This window comes from Panthera onca, chromosome E3 (genome assembly GCF_046562875.1).
Source record: "Panthera onca isolate mPanOnc1 chromosome E3, mPanOnc1 haplotype 2, whole genome shotgun sequence".
In the NCBI taxonomy this organism is placed as follows: Eukaryota; Metazoa; Chordata; class Mammalia; order Carnivora; family Felidae; genus Panthera; species Panthera onca.
In genome coordinates this window covers 36,050,979-36,068,061 of record NC_138354.1, presented here as the reverse complement: position 1 = coordinate 36,068,061, position 17,083 = coordinate 36,050,979, and the positions used below count along the sequence as shown (strand labels likewise).

General features: G+C 41.4%; 1 protein-coding gene across 24 annotated transcripts in view; it reads left to right on the top strand.

The window, feature by feature from the left end:
* RBFOX1 (RNA binding fox-1 homolog 1) overlaps positions 1-17,083 on the top strand; it is a 2,063,692-nt gene that overhangs the window by 1,465,997 nt on the left and 580,612 nt on the right. For 23 of the 24 annotated variants that reach the window (XM_060648405.3, XM_060648402.3, XM_060648403.3 and 20 more), the window contains one exon: positions 1,770-1,811. The exons of the other annotated variant lie outside the window; for it this stretch is intronic. In XM_060648405.3, the coding sequence (XP_060504388.1) occupies positions 1,770-1,811 (42 nt within the window). The remainder of the gene's footprint in view (positions 1-1,769; positions 1,812-17,083) is intronic. 24 annotated transcript variants of the gene reach the window in all.

Below are 17,083 nucleotides of genomic sequence, written 5' to 3'. Positions count from 1 at the left end.
TTGGAATATTACCTCCCAATGTTTCCTCTTTCTTTTATTTTTCTTCCTTCTTTTTAATGATCTATTTTACTGTAATATTTTTAATAATTTTTTTAATGTTTATTTTTGAGAGAGAGAGAGAGAGAGAGAGAGTGCACACGAGAGTGTGGGAGGGGCAGAGACAGAGGGAGACACAGAATCCAAAGCAGGCTCTGGGCTCTAACTGTCAACACAGAGCCCTATGCAGGGCTCGAACTCAGACACTGTGAGATCATGACCTGAGCCACGTTGGATGCTTAACTGACTGAGTCACCCAGGTGCCCCTTACTGTAAAATTTTAAAACAAAAGGGAGATTGTAACATGTATGTACCTCTGTAGCTGCTTCTCCTAAAAACTAAATAGTGCCTTTTGAGCATTTTCCGTTTCCGTTTTTTCACATGGTTCCAAATGCTGCATGATGTGCCATCGTGTGAATGTACTATAATTTATTTTTAATTTTACCATTATTGCACATTTTAATACTTGCAGTTTTTTTTTCTTTTCACGAATAATGCTGTAGTTAATTGACATGTAAATAAACATTTGTGTATATCTTTCCTTATTGCTTTCGGTGCTATTCTCAGAGGTGATATTTCTGGGTTAAAGGGCATAGCAAAACACCAGTTTATAGATTCTGGGTTCTGGCATATCCCAAAATAAAGATTCTTGTTTTTGTTTTTGTTTTGGAGAAAGTAGAAAGAAACTCTCAGTACAAAATACATAAAATATACATCAAAAGTCGGTTCCTAAACCTTCTTATCCTTTAGTAAAAGTTTCAAAAACTTGCAATATAGTGTCAGATGCAAGGAGTCAGGGGTTGCTTCATTGGTGAAAAAAAAAAAAAAAAAACGAGAAATAACCAGAATACATTGTGAATGCAGACCTAGATTTTATTCCAGCCTCGCTATCTAAGCGGAAGGTAGAGTCAGCCAGTCCCCACAGAGGTAGAGTGGCCATATGTCAGGGTTTGCCTTCTCACTCCCACTTCACATCTGCTGTCGCTGGCATTGTCATTAATGTCACCCCACCCTCTCCTTTCACTCACATGCATTTTTCCCGTTTGGACAATGCATTATGTGGTCACTCTGAAGAAGCATCCTTGATTTTCAGAAGCACATTTTGGTAGGGCAAGGATGATCGATGCCTGGCAGATGTATCATGAATCTCTCCTCTTTGGGCTTATGGTGGGTATCACAAATTCATCAATTTCTTTCTCTGATACAAGAATTGTCCTCAGAAATCCCCCAACACAGTTATATGGAGCCTTAGCTACCATCTGATTAATACTGGACCATAAAATGGATCCCATTTGCCAAGGCATGTAGGTGATGCTCCTGGTCCTTGTCGTGGGAGGAGACATCGTGTGATGGCTGGTGCCTGTCCCCAACTGTCTCAGGGGGGCCTTCAGTGAAGAATATGCCTGTACCATTAAGGCATGAGGGATTTTCACACCACAGGAACCTTCATCCGGGGAAGATTTTGCTTCCCTCACCCTCTATGGGATCTCTGTCCTCCTTCCTCTTGAAGACTCTGGCTCATCCTAGCTGTATTTCTGGATCACACGATTGAAAATCCACGTGAAACTCAGGCTATTTAGACCTAAAGAAAAAAAATTAAATACATAATTAATTAATCCTGGGTCTCCTTTGAACCGAGTGATTAGAAGCAACTTTCCATTTTCTTTCATGTTGTTTTGGTGCAGAACCTGCTGATTTTTTCCCCTCTTTTTTTTTTTTTTTTTCCTTTGTAGGCTTCAAGACAACAGATGAATTGTGAAAGAGAGCAACTAAGGGTAGGTGCACCTGCCTGTAAAATACTTCCTGGTTCTTGTTTCTGTATGATAAGCAAAAATTTCCTGTCTCTCCCAAGACACAGGGTTCTAAATAGCGGGCTTCATCTTAAGACTGGTAGAGTTGAAAATATTTATCCCAGCTAATTTAGTATTGATTGAGCTGGTAAATACAGTATATCTTCTTTTGAAGTGCCATTATAGTAGATATGGATTTTTTGATTTAGATTCAGCAATAAATACTTCTCTTCTGGAATTTGTTTGACATCATTGTACTCTTTTTATGTACAACACGAGGTCTAAGTAATAACAAAGGTCAAAAGGATGTCTTGCTGCTTTCTTAATGTGAATACCAGGCTGTTTGCTGAGTGGCTAAAATGCTCTCTTGCTGTTAACTGGGGGTGGGTGAGTCACTAATATGTCAAGGGCATTTTCCAGGAGAATTCAAGTCCTCTGTAGACCTTTTAGTTTTAGTGGCATATGTGTATATTGAAGAAGGAGACAGAATTTTAAACCTCATATGCTATTTACCTTCTTAAAAATGAAACTCTCAGTGCTCAAGTGTGTTACGCATCGACACGGGGAGAATGATTCGCTTATACATTTAGCTTGGTGGCATTGTCCTGTTCTCATGGTATCATGGTTGATATTCTTTTTGGCATGGATGTGGTATTTTAAGAAATATCAGGATTGTCTCCACTCCTCCTGTTTGTATTTTTTTTAAAAATGTATTCATGTTTTGGATGGATGACTTTGAAGTCATAAGTGGCCTAGTTTTAATGTCACTGACGGAAGTTGGCAACTTTTACTGGACAGTGCGCCTTATAATTGTGTTTCTGTGTTATTATAAAAACTAGAGGAATCCGCTGCTTTCAAAATCCTAACTGTGAGGTTTTGGGGGTTGGGGGACCATTGTGCTCAAAGGGATCTAATGCCTCAGAATAATTCATTAAACCAGTCCAATGCCATTTATACACTGCCTTGTAACTTTTCAGAGCATTTACTTAATGCTGGTCTTGGATGACACTGATTTGTAGAGTTATTTTCATTTTGCAATTGCTGTTGGCATCAGGTCTGTTGCATCCTCTGTAAGACAGAATCTGGTCGTATGGAACCGAGAAAGTGGGTTGTGGATGTCTTCTTCTTTTATGCATATTTATTTTATGTGGTATACCGGCACAGCCCTGTCCGTTAACCTCTCATCTATACCCATTTCGCTCCTGAGTACCTGCGCCTACATTAGCCACCGTCCTTCGTAAAATACCCTTCAAGATGTCTTAGCTTTCCTGAGCTTTGTTATGGCTTCTCCCTGCAGTCTGAATTACTGGTTCATCCTGGTAAATAATGTATTGCAACTTCAGATTTCTCTTCCTGTTTGGATGAGGACGATGGCCAGAACTAGGTCAGAGCTAGATAAGAGGAATGTGTGCTTTTGTCTCTGGGATCCCTGATAAATTCCTCAGAATTAAGATAATACTGAATCCTCTATTGCAAATGAGACTTGCCTGGCAAATTAAGGGCTGCAGGGGGTAATGAAGTGCTTGTGTGCAGTTTGAGGGATGTATTATTTTGCCTTGATGAGGACATTGTCAACAGGGGTGTGGTTTAGGAACAAGAATGGAGCCCACTACACTCTGTTAAATAAATTCAAGCAGTGGTTTGATATAATGGGTCATATGGTTTAGTCCCAGTGTGGCTCCAATAGCCATTATAAAATTATCTCTACTATCGCGAATCGGTGCTTTGTTCTTTGTTGCTATTGTAGTTTTTGTTTTTATATTTTTAACTAATTTATGTTTTGAATCAATAGAAAACACATTTAAATCGATGGAATACACACTTATGTGGTTCAAAATTTTAATGATCCCAAAGGGAATGCTTTTATTTAAAAAAAATTTTTTTTATGTTTATTTATTTTTGAGAGAGAGGGAGAGACAGAACGTGAGCAGGGCAGGGGCAGAGAGAGAGGGAGACACAGAATCTAAAGGACGCTCCAGGCTCTGAGCTGTCAGCACAGAGCCTAATGCGGGGTTCTAACCCACAAACCGCGAGATCATGACCTGAGCTGAGGTTGGATGCTCAGCCGACTGAGCCACCCAGGAGCCCCTCTTTTTTTTTAATTTTTTTTATGTTTATTAATTTTTGAGAGAGAGGGAGAGATAGAGCATGAACAGGGCAGGGGCAGAGAGAGAGGGAGAGATAGAGCATGAACAGGGCAGGGGCAGAGAGAGAGGGAGCCAAAGGGAATGCTTTTAAGTCTAGCTCTTTCCTGGGAGACTCCCAGCATTACTTTGGCTGTCTGGCCTTTGACATCGATGGATATTTATTCTGTCTCCTCCTTTCCTGTTCTCTCATTTTCTTCCCTTCCTTCTTCCCTACCGCCTTTTCTTCTTGTCTTATGTGTGTACTCAACCCCTCTATTACCTGAAAAGAGAACTGTCTTGATTAAAGTGATTGCTTTTTTTTAATTCATTTTTTTAGGGTCCCTAAAAGAAATGTGGTTCTGTTTTCAAATGCTAATATTACTTGACCATCTCAGTGAAATGCATTTTCCTCTCGGTTTTTTTGTTGTTGTTGTTGTTAGAAAGAGGGCCAGTGGGAGAAAATTAAGTATCTGTTTAGTTACCATCATCACTGAAGAGTGCCTGCCAGCCACACTTTAAAAAATATATTTTAAATATAGCAAGCAAGCTGCAGGTTTGCCATACAAGATGACTGGATGGACCATGGGCATGTTGTCAAGTTCATATTTCTTCGTTAGTTCATTCTGTTATGTTCAGAATTCAGGGATACAAGTGGGTAGTTGTGAAATGCATCCCTTTTTCTTGGCCTCCTGGAAATAGCAGATAATACAGAAAGATACAGGTGCTCCTTCTGTTTTGTGCATGTAAACACTGTGTAGGGATCAGCATATCCCAGACCTGCTTTTCTGCTCTCCTTTCTGTTTCTTACAGATTCTAAATTAATTTTTCTTCAAAAATAGACTCTGAGCTGCATATTCTATGATATATTATAAATCCAAACCAAAATTCTCTGATGTAATTAATTCTCTGATTTTTTAAAAAGTTGGAGAAAGTCAAACTTTTTTTTTTTCATAACCGAAGGACTTCTCAGAGCCTTTTTGCAAAAATGAAGTACACAGAGGTGGATATAATATGCAACGTTTTGTAAAATCATCTCACCACACAACAATTTTTGGCTCAAGAATACACTCTGGGAAACGCTCTTGAAAATTATATAAATTTTTAAAATTTTTTAATATTTTCCCAGTTAGGATGTTAGAGTCTGCCAATACAGAAAGGCTATGCATTATTTAAAGATAAAAACATTTTATCACCTCCTGGTGTCGGGGCTGACTCAGTGGACTTTCGGTGTTACCACAGTGGTTGGGAATCTCTGTGCTTGTCTTGGCCTTTCTTGCCTTTTTCTAAGATGAGGTCAAGCATCTCTTCCTTACATGGCATTCTCATCAGAGAGGAAGGAGAAGAGGAGGGTTTTCCTCATAGCTCTTGACTTTGATTGGAGGGAAGCCTTTTCTGTAGACGTTCTCTTTTACCACGTTAGCGAACTCTATGCCAATCACTCCCACTGTTCTGGGATCTCAGTGATTGGCCAGAGCAGCCAGGAGTCATCCCAGGGGACAGGCCCCTTGTCACCTGATGGTAAACAGGAGTTGTAGGTATCTTTGATGGAATCACCCAATAGAATCCACCACAAAAGGAATCCATGTGGGCCCTCTCTGTCCCTCATGGTCTTGGTTTCCTGTAGGCTCCTTTCAGTGCTCCGTTCATCCCACACGTGGCCCTGGGAGTTACATCTAAAGCAACAACAAGTGCCTGAACTCTGGCTTGTGGAATTTCACAGATGCTTTCTCTGCCAGCTTCTCACAGATCACATCTCCCCATTCTACCTTTTCTACCCAGCTTGGCTCTCTCTTTGTATTTTGCCTTATGTTCTTTGGAACAGGGCCTGGATGCAGTCTTTATTCATTTCCCCTCAGTGTCAGGTAACTGACAGCACCCAGGCACCCAGGTCAGCCCCAGAGATACTGTCCATGAGCTTTCTAGCACCTGTCCTTCCCGAGAGAAGGACATCATCCAGTTATTCCTGACCAGTGATCTGCCCTTCTCGGAAGGCTGTTGGACTACTCCTGTTCCCAGTGAACAAACCACAGAATAGTAAACCTGTTTATTACTCCATCCTGAGTTTTGAATGAGCCTTCCTCTGAGCTTACATTTCATATTGTCAATGGGTTCTGTTGGGGAGTCTTCCCAAGAGGTCACCATGATGAGATCTGTACATTAAGCTCCTGACACTATGGGCTGTATTTACCAGCTTGTCTCAGCATCACTGGTGGTTGATGACAACAAGTCGGGTAGCGATAATTGTGCAGTTACCATAACCCAACCATCAACATTTACCTTTCTGGCATCTGGAATGACAAATGGACAAATAAACAACTATGAGAGAAATTAAATGACCTCATTGTCCTTCGTCTCCCTCAGTGATCTACCAGGTAGAAAAATGGTGTGGTCATAGGGTAGGGGATCAAATGACCACATTTATTAGCATTCATATAAAATATTTGGTTACAAAGGGACCTTTTGTGCTGAGTGTATCAGATGTTGGTTCAGGGGACTGTAAACATATTTGGTCAGAACACTACTAAGCAGGCAAGGGGTTGGCTCCTAGGGGGAATCAGTATATGTTCATGGACCAAAATCTTTATCAGCAATATGGCAAACGGATACCACAGGAGTCAGTATGAGGAGTGGTTGGGGGTGGTTAGGAGCTCTAGTTATAGACTTATGTTCATATCTCAGTTCTAAGTGTGCCCTACTTCCTCAAAGCTTCAGTTTCCCTGGGTATAAGATAGGGATACTTTCTCACTGGATTATTGATTGGATGAAATTACTTATGAAAAGCACTTCAAAAAATGTACGCCTCATAATCAGCAATATTAGGTTGTTAATATAGTATTATTGCCAATGATTCCCTCATGCCTCTTCCTGCTAGGAATACCAGACCAGCGAATACAGATATTTGGGGGTATCTATTCCCACTCAACTCCCAACATTAAACAACAACTTGAAGGACAGATTTCATAGTTATGGCATGGTAGTATATTTAGAAGAAAACTGCCTCTCACTCAGCTAAGAAACAGTAAGACTGACACAGGCTAGCCTAAGCAGAAACGTCATATAAGCAGGCCTCCCAAGGAGCTTAGAATCAGAGAGCTATGAGAACTCAGGCAGTTCTTCCTCTTCCCTGATCTTCAGTGCTCCTTGTGGGTTCACTCTGGAACTTTCTTTTGGTAAAGGATCTCTTTACCTTTTTTAAGCATGTGGCACCATTCAGCCCCTAAGGTTTATGCCGTATCAGATCCTGCAGGTATGGGTACTGTTAATGGCTCCCGATTACAAATTCCTGGAGAAAGCCTCTGATTGGCTCACTCCTGCTCAGTTCACTCTGGTCCAACCAGCGGTGTCCAGGGAAGCAGGATAAATAAATCTCAGTTACCCAGGGCCAACTGCTGAGGAGGACTTGATCATCAGGGAGAGAGTCGTAGCCAGTTGAGTAAATATCCCCAAGGATGTGTACCATACCCTCCAAACTGGGAGATGAGAGCCAGGCAGAGGATCCCAGGAAGTAGATTTGCTACCACCCCGCCCCCCCCATGTCTAGCTCAGCTTTTTGCAAAGTGTAAGACACACGACCTGTGTGGGACTCACCGTTTTCAGGTGGTAAACAGCTAGTCAAATCACTTTCCAAGTAATTCCCTTTTCAATTCTCTCTCAGTCCTTTTTATGTCAATGAGAAACTCTCAGTTTAAACTACAGTATCTTTAACAAGTATCTCAGTCATCCTGAGCCCTGTTTTTAACAAAAAGGGAGTGTACCTCAGGCTGGGAGCCTGCAGCAGCTGAAGCATCTATCTAGACTTTGAAAACATTGTTTGCAAAATACAGTAGTTAAGAACTAGGGGCCTAGAGCTAGGCCCTACTGAGATGAAAATCTAGACTGCAATTTACTTGTGCAGGTTGCTGAAATCCTCTGGACCTCCAATGCCTCCTTAGTAAAATGGACATAATTGCACATATTTCTTAAGTTGGATGTCTCTGCATATGTGTGCCCACACAAATATTAAAATAATGAATGCATATGAGTTTGTTAGAACACTGTCTAGTATAGAAGAGGGTCGTAATAACTGTTAGATATGAATGGGATTATTTTCTTCCCATTAACTCTTATTATGACCACTGATACTGGTTTTCCAATTACAGAGGCAACACAAAGTTTCCTTGGCAAATACATTGATTTAGGTTAAAAACGAGTGGCTTGAAAGACAAATATTAACTACATAATGTTACAGAGTGCCTGCAGTTATGACAAAAATTGTGACGTTGGAATGCAAATGACCGAAGTTTCAGAAAACGCTGAAATTACGGCGCCAGCTTTGTGAAAGATGGTGTCGAGCAGATCGGCATTATCAATATTTAATTCTCCAGTTAGAAGCAAGTTTCTCATTTCTGCTAGATATAAGAGTGATGTGGATTACAGAATGCAAATTGCTAATGATCATCTTGGCTTAAACCCATTGCCTTCATCCAGACATCCAATAGTGAAACTTCAGGCCGCCTTGGAAGTGAGCTATCACAATCAGAGACACATCTCCCCTTCCTCTCCCTGCCCCCTCCCCCTGGTAAAGCCCGACCCTTCCTCAGGGGCTGTCAGGGCAAGAGGAAAGGGAATGGAAGCCCCCCACTACTTGATGAAACATTGCAGCTTTCATGATATTTGGACTATAGTTTTAGGGTGGCTCACTGTAGGAGAGCCTGCTCCCATTCAGTCGTTTATTCGAGAAGTATTTTTTGAGCGGGAACTATATGCCAATCACAGTGCTAGGTAGCGGAGATAGAACGGTATACCAAAGTCTGCACATACCTTACAGGCTAGCAGAGAAAACAGGAATTTGTCAAATAACCGTGACAAAATTGTACCTGTGAAATTGACAAACACCTGAAATGAGAGATGTTATATAAAAGAACATCATTGGAAGAAGCTTACCTGATTGACATCCATTTATCAAACTTACCAAATTAACACTTTCAGTCCAGTCCCTTTATAAAACATACTGTTGCCTGCCCATGGCCTCCTGCAAAGTAGCTGTTTTGTACAGTCTTACCTTTCTCTCTGCTCATTGAGGTGTCTGCTTGCCAAGAGTCAGTTGTGTTTATTCCCAGACCTGCTTCTGCCAGCTGCACTTGTTATTGTAATTGCATTATTTAGTGGAATATTGTGTAAACTGATGAAAAATGAGTGCAGTAAGAAAAAGAGCTGTTTCTGTGAAAACTAAGTTAATGCTTTGGAAACACTGTATGAGAGCAAGCCTCAACAATTATTCTGATTAGCTGTGAGAGGACTGTAAAATGTTAGTGGAAAAAAGAACCCTCAGAAATCTGGACAGATTCTGCAGTCAGAGCCTTTCTAATGTGTCTTAAAATGTTTACCACACTTTAAACAAAACCAGAACTGATAGTACAGATCAGAATTTCCCAATAAAGGGCCAGATAATGACTACTTTAGGCTTCACGGGCCATATGGTCTCCATTGCAACCATTTAACACTTGCCATTACAGCACTAAGGCAGCCACAAACGAAATGAATGATTAAGGCTGTGTTCCAATAAAACTTTATTTATAAGAACAAGGGGTGGGCCAGATTTGGCCCCTTGTCCATATTCGGCTGACCCTTCCTAGAGTTGGAAGTGTGGGATGAGGTCTTCTATGGGAAGGATGATGAGGAATTTCAGTCAACAGAGAAACCACTGTAAGATGACACCCTGGACCCATATCAAAGATCAACAGATTAATGCACATTAATATAGTTTTAATTAAACAAGATCTTTAAGAAAGTTCTGTATCACTTTAAATTTTTTTAATGTTTATTCAGTTTTTGAGAGGGAGAGAGAGAGAGAGAGACAGAGCGTGAGCAGGGGAGGGGCAGAGAGAGAGGGAGACACAGAATCTGAAGCAGCTCCAGGCGGTGACCTGTCAGCACAGAGTCCGACACGGGACTCGAACTCAAAAACCTTGAGATCATGACCTGGCCAAAGAAGGACGCTTAACCGACTAAGCCACCCAGTCGCACCAAGAAGGCTCTGTATCACTTTAAAAGTGACTTCTTGCTTTAACAGGCTTCCACCGAACTACCTGCTTCCATCCCAAATGAGATGAATTCTAAAACATGGGTAGCTGACACAGTGCTTGAAACGTTAAGTAAAAATTAGGCTGATTTTTATGTGCCGACCCTGATGTCTCAGAATCCCCTCAGTCTGGAATGGAAGAACAAATTTATCCTTTTTCCCAGGATCCCTCAACAAGTAATTTCTGGAATTCTCCAACGAGGGGCGACCTTTTCCACATGTACATACTGGCACTTATACTCTGCACAGAGTTCATCTGCTGCTTCAGAATACTCTCTTTTCTGAAGAAATGTCTAGTAACTTGCTTGTCTGGATTGTTTTGTCTTCAGAACCAGTTCTCTGGAAGTATGAACATGGCTCTCCATATTAACATTCCAAATACTCAGTTAATGTCAGACTTCAGCAATTAGCAAACCTTTGCTGAATGCTCCGGAGGTAATCAAGATCCAGTGTGCATGGGGACCTGGAGAGAGGATACAGGGTACAGGCCTTAGATCCCCACCATCACTGTCCCCATCCCAGTTCTTTGCAGGTTCCACACGTATGTTCGTGTGTGTGCACATATGTGAAAAATAACTTATCATTGCTTGCTTTCATCTTATGGAGGTAATGGTCTCACTTAGTGATTTTGCCCAACCAAAGGGATTTTATTCCAAAGTAAGCAGCTCCCTACTTGTAGAAAGTGCAGAAACTCAGATCACCAGAAAAATCACCAGTGGCAGCTTCCCTACTAAATGAAGAAATTCGTAAATATATAACGGTTTTTAAAAACAGCATTGTCAGGGCGCCTGGGTGGCTCATTCGGTTAAGCATCCAACTTTGGCTTGGGTCATGATCTCAGAGCTTGTGGGTTCAAGCCCTACGTCGGGCTCTGTGCTGACACCAGAGCCTGGAGTCTGCTTCAGATTCTGTGTCTCCCTCTCTCCTTGCCCCTCCCCCACTCGCTCTTGCTCTCTCTCAAAAATAAATAAACATTAAAAAAATTGAAAAAAAAGAGAATATTGTCTTGACAAGACCTTGTAGTCTACACACTTCCTTACAGATCTCCTGTGCTCCCCAGTATTTCCAAGGCCAAAATTTGATGCACATAAAAGGGAATGAATTAGGAAGTCAGCCAAGTAGTCACCAGTTTTGATTTCCACAACTTTGTTGTGAGACACAGTTAAACAAGGAAATGAGCAGGTGGCCACCTCCCCATGTCTTTGATGCGGATTCCTATAACCCACATGCACGTTAAATATCTTCCCTCCTTTGAGTCTCCCCAGGCATTTCAGCACGTTCTTTCGGGAAGACTCCAGAGTTATCACATTTAGGACACTTGGTCTAATATTCATTCTCCCTTTCCCTTACTGTAATTTTAGCCCATTATCCCTCATTATCAGGGCAAATCTGCCCCATTTCCAGGGCAAATCTGCCCCATTTCCTGTGTCATCATTAAATCAGTATCAAACAGCTTTAAGCAAAATTGCTAATAATGCTGACATTTCAATTTGTCATAGCCGCCTCTCATTCCTATGACTTATGCCTCAGCAAAGACTTGCCTTGTTGTTCTGCTCTTCTGAGATCTAAATATCATTCCAGGAAAAATAAAATCAACTTGGTAGGGAGGGGGAATGGGCCAAGAAACAGATAAAAAAGTCCTCTGTAGTTTCTTCTACTTGGGGGCAGAAGGAGGCCAGTTTTATTAAGACAGCAAGTCCTACCCCTACTTTCTACATGGCCTGGGAGAACCAATACTTAGGCTCTGCCAGTGTGTAGGTAAATAGTGGGTGTAGTGGGCACATGCTTGCTTGTTGTCACAGCCCGCAAACCTTCCTCCCCTAAGGGGCCAGTGCTCCATTGTCCTTTGGGGGTTAATTTTCTTTGCTCATCTGCTCAGTCTTGGAGGGACAACAAATCAAGCCAAGGGCTATGGATATGGCCAAGGTAGGCCAATTGGATTCTCTCTCCTGAGACATTGATGCTATCTTTGTCTATGAGGGCTGGGCAAGGACCCTCTTCTGGGTCACAGCTTCTTGGTTGTGTCCTCACATGGTGGAATGGATGAGGGGGCTCCACCCTCATGACCTAATCACCCCCAAAGTCCCCACCTCCTGATAGCATTGCAGTAAGCTTTAGGATTTCACTATATGGATTTGGGGGCGGGGCCACAAATCTTTAAACCGTAGCAGATGCTAAGTGGATGGATCCACAATAGGGAAACAAATGAAATAGAAAGCTAGAGTTGATTCATTTCAATGGTGATGTCTTGGTAAAACTGGGTGAGAAAGTGGTCCCTAGGGGTATCCCACTGATTCACCCTGATTCACTTTTTTTTTTTTTTTTTTTATCATTTAAGCCTGGTTACCCATCCCTCTCTTGGGTCATCTCATATCCTTTTAGTAATCTCTTTTTCTGCTGATGTTAGTCAGAACCCATTCCTTTTGCCTGTGATCAAAGAATCCTTACTGATACATCAGGGAAATACATTAAACTTGGGAGAACTGCAGAGCCAGGCATTTGGTTAACGGTTTGCTAAAAGCCAACTCTGGTATCATTTCCCACAATGCTTCCCTGATGCCTCTGTGGATTGGCACCACCATTTTAGTATTGGCAGAGCAAGGCAAGAAAACTATAGGTTTATGTCACACACAGGGCTACACGTTTTACAAACATCTGCTCATTTCCTTAAGTCATCATGAGCCTGGGAAGCGGGGGGAAAGAGGTTTATGTTTCAGGGTAATCGGAACCCTTTCCTTCTCTGCACAAATAAGATGTTCTCCTTTCAGTCACAAGGAGTCACCCAGATCCCTGCAGATATAGGAGGGTCAAAATGAGATCATCAAGTATCACTTAGTTAATGCCTCTTGGGGGACCCTCCAAATGCCCCCTTGAGTCTTTATAAAAAATACCATTTCCTCACACCTAGCTGGTAAAACATTTTGGTGTCCTAGCCTCACCCTAGAGATACCGAATTGTCATGTTTTTATGGGTTGAATTGTGTCTCCGAAAATATATACATTGAAGTCCTAACTCCCAGAACCTCATAATGTAATAGTATTTGGAAATAGGGCCTTTAAAGACATAATTAAGGTAAAATGAAGTCTTATGGGAGGGCCATAATCCAATATGACTGATGTTTTTATAAGAAGAGGAGATCAGGACACAGACCTGCACAGAGGAAAGACCACGTGAAGACACAGGAAGATGGCCATCTTCAAGTCAAGACAAGATGCCTCAGAAGAAACCAGCCCTGCCAACACTTTCATCTCAGACTTGCAGCCTCCAGAATTGTGAGAAAATAAATTTCTGTTGCTTAAGAAACACACAGAGAATCTATACCAGGCATGGCGAAGGTGGAGTCCGTATGCTGACTCTCAGGCTTCTGTGTCTTGTGACGCTGACCGTATCAACTGATCAAGGGCTCCTTTCCACCAAACTCAGAAGGTGACCTTATAAACTTAATTTAAACAGCATTTCTAAGTAGCCAAAATGAGTAGATCAAAGCTGGTACTCATGTTGAAATCTATTCATAAGAGTTTTCTCTTGCTGTCCTACATAAATTACCAGAAAAGTAGTAGTTTACACAACACAGATGTATTATTCTGTACTTCTTTAGGTTGGAATTCCAACATGGGTCTCATTGGGCTAAAATCAGGGTGCCAGCTGGGCTGTGTTCTTCTGGAGGCTCTAAGGGAGAATTTATTTCCTTGCTTTTTCTGATTATTAGTAGAATTCAATCCTCTGTTGTTGTAGAAATGAGGTCTTCATTTCCATGCTGGCTGTGAACTGAAGTTCATTTCTAGCTTCTAGAGGCCTCCATGTTCCTTAGCTCATGGCCCTCTTCATCCATCTTCAAAGACAGCTAGGGCAGAGTAAGTTCCTCTCATGGGTTCAATCTCTCCTGTCTCTTCTTGTATTGCATCTTTCTGACTGACCCCTCTTATGCTTTTAAAGGTTCATGTGATTACATTGGGTCCCTCCAGATAATCCAGGATAATCCCCCTATTTTAAGGACCATAATCTTAATTCCATCTGCAAAATCCCATTTGCCATGTAACATAGCATCCTTAGGTCTAACACCAGTGGGAAATGATCACAGGTCCCAAAGTCTGTCACATTATTTGTATACCATCCCTACTTAAAGTGCACTGATTCTATTGGCCTTTCACATACTATATACATTGACTGTGTGATCCGGGATTAGCCATCTCCGTTTTCACGCAGAATTGCGAAAGTGAGAGGCTAGAGCGTCTAGAACCACCACCTGAGGCAGCCCAGGATAGCCAGTGGCACAGGACCCACCTATGTCGGCCTTTTGAACTTCTTCCACAGTTCCTATTGGCATTTGGTGTTTCCCATTTAAGTCCAGCCGTGTCAGATGAAGTATTGTGGGAGTGTCTGTCTTTAGCAGCACTGACTCTTGGATATTGTTTTATTATTTACTTGTTCTGTTGATTTATACTCACAAAGTGTATAAACCAGGTAATGAAAATGTAAAAAGTTATTTAAACAACAGTGACTTATATATATATTACCAAAATGTGGAATAAAACACTTGAATGAGTGAATTAATGATTCTAAAGACTCCTAGGAATGCCTGTCACAGATGCTTTCAGAGCACTGACCTTTCTTTTCATCACTCACCTCTCTGTGCCAAAGATGGCTTACTGAAAACACTCATGAACCTCATCTTACACCTCCAGAAGAGGTGTTTTTCTGGCTACAGATGCAGTGCACTCATTTATAAGGCAACCCAGACACTTGGAAGGAGCTCTCATCCTAGTGTGGGCAGGGAGTTGATGGATCAGTGCCCCAGCTTCCTCACCCCTAGGATAGGGCAGTTCTGAGATGTGTTCTACATCATTGCTAGAGTTTCACCAAGGGATTATGTTCCAGGTTCTCATACAGGTCACTTATGTGTTTACATGCCATTATTGGTTTTCTTACATTCCACATCTCCCTTTACTATTCCTCTACTGCTGTTTCCTTAGAGCGTCTCCCAAACATACTATTTGCACTTGAATTTTGCCCCATTTGGTAGATCCATACTGAAATAGTACCATCACCATACTGAGAGACACTGTAGCTTAACGATTCCATCAGGCAAGGTTTTCTGAGTAGTAGATTTTTCCATCACACTGTCCTTTATGTGTTCATTCTTTTGCCCTTCCCCCTCTTTTTCTCCTCTTACTTATAATACATCACTGCTATTCTTGAGGGAAGTCTTGGATTATTGAATAGATTCCGAAAGCAGCTGCCGCTTGGTCTTTCACTCATATTGCATTTCCCACAAGTTGGGAAACTTGTGTTGAGCTGACAGGGTAATTGGGGCACTTGGTTTTGACAGGACAATGTCCTGCTCACGCGTGAGGAAACCAGTGCATTTGCTGCTACAGTGTACACGTTTATATTTGCTCCAATGTGATTTCTAATTTACAGGTTGCTTTTAAGAATATAGAAACCTTCCTGGATAGAAAGCATGGAGTCAGGATTTCTGAAAGGTTGTCTGCCTAAATGCACCATATGTATGCACAGATATGCATACTCATGGAGTATTCTGCTGATAACTTAAGAGATTTAAATATTTTTGGCAATTTTTATAGAGTTATTTTCAATGGTTGTATCCTCTTGATCTGGATTGCATATATGGTTTGACATATTTAAGCCAAAGGCATGTTTTTATAGATGTCTGAATTAAACATAGAATGTTTTTCAAGAGAGCTGAGTTAACGTTTAAGTGGTTTTGATTAACCTGGTTTTCTTTATTTGCTCCTAAATATTCTAATGCAGAGCCATCTCCCTTTGCATAAAATGATTTGGGAGCACAGACCTAGGAAACATAATTTTCTAAATAGTCAGGAGCATCATGCCCAGAATATTTCCCCAAAGATGCCTCAAACTGAAGATTTGAGATGTAGCCATTCCGCAACCCCCCCGCCCCCAACTCAGGTGGTGCAGACTGGGAAATTGGAACCTAACTATATAGACGTCCAATTGATTAAGGCTGACAAAACACAGAGCCAGCAAGACTGTGGTTGGTGGAGGTGGAGGTTGGGGTGGTATCATGAGCCAGTGAGCAGGACTTGGCTTGGAGTTTGGAAAATCCTTAGTGCATGCAGTTTTCCCAGAGTGGCATAGTGTCAATTTTTCCTCTGGCAGCATTTCCCATTAAGGGAAATAAACTCTTGATAAACAGGATGGCCCTTCATGAGCACATCTTTCCCCCAAGAGTGAAAAATGTGAATCCCCTCTGGCTTAATACATCATAGGCTCTTCAGAACCGAAGCTAAACCTTCCATCCAGAGAAGTGTTCATTCTTTGGCACCATAGATTAATTGTGTTATTCTAAAACCTTGTATTGATCATGTACTATATGCCAGGAAAGTAGATACCTTACCCCTAAGGCAAAATAAGTATAAATATCTTGCCTTAAAGGATATTTGACTTTAAGGGCTATGCACTCTGCTTGAAGTTATAAAATGTAGACCTAAGTAATGATAATGCAGAGCAGAAGACAATGCCTTTTGGTAGGTATGAACGAAATGAGGGCTCAGTTCTTCCTGGCTACAGGGTCTGGGACAGGTCTCTTAAAGGAGATGTTTTTTCCCCTCTCCTTTGAAATCTTGTTTGAGGTCTCTAGGTCTTAATACTCAAAAGGCTATTGTATATTTCAATTTAAATATTACTTAAGCATCTTAAACTCAATATACCTAAATTCACACTCATCATCTCTCCCTTCCACACATACCCATTAATCTGGTCTTCCTTGCTTCTTTTATGTCTTTGTAACAGCTCCCAATTCATTTGCTGAGGCCCGAAACCAGAGTGTCACCTGTGACTCCTGTATTTTCTTCACCTCCAGATTTGAGATCTGTAGTCTCTCTAATCTGTCAATTCCTCTTCAAATCCACTCTCACATACATAGTTGAGGCCACCATGATCTCTTGTTGTGATTATCCTGAAAACCTTCCAACAATTTTACTTGTTTTCCAATTCTTGTCCCATTTTAGGGTGAACACACATTCTGGGTTGCTCAACTGTTGTCCTGGCATAATTATGAATAGCACCTGCATCCTTCCCAATAAAGA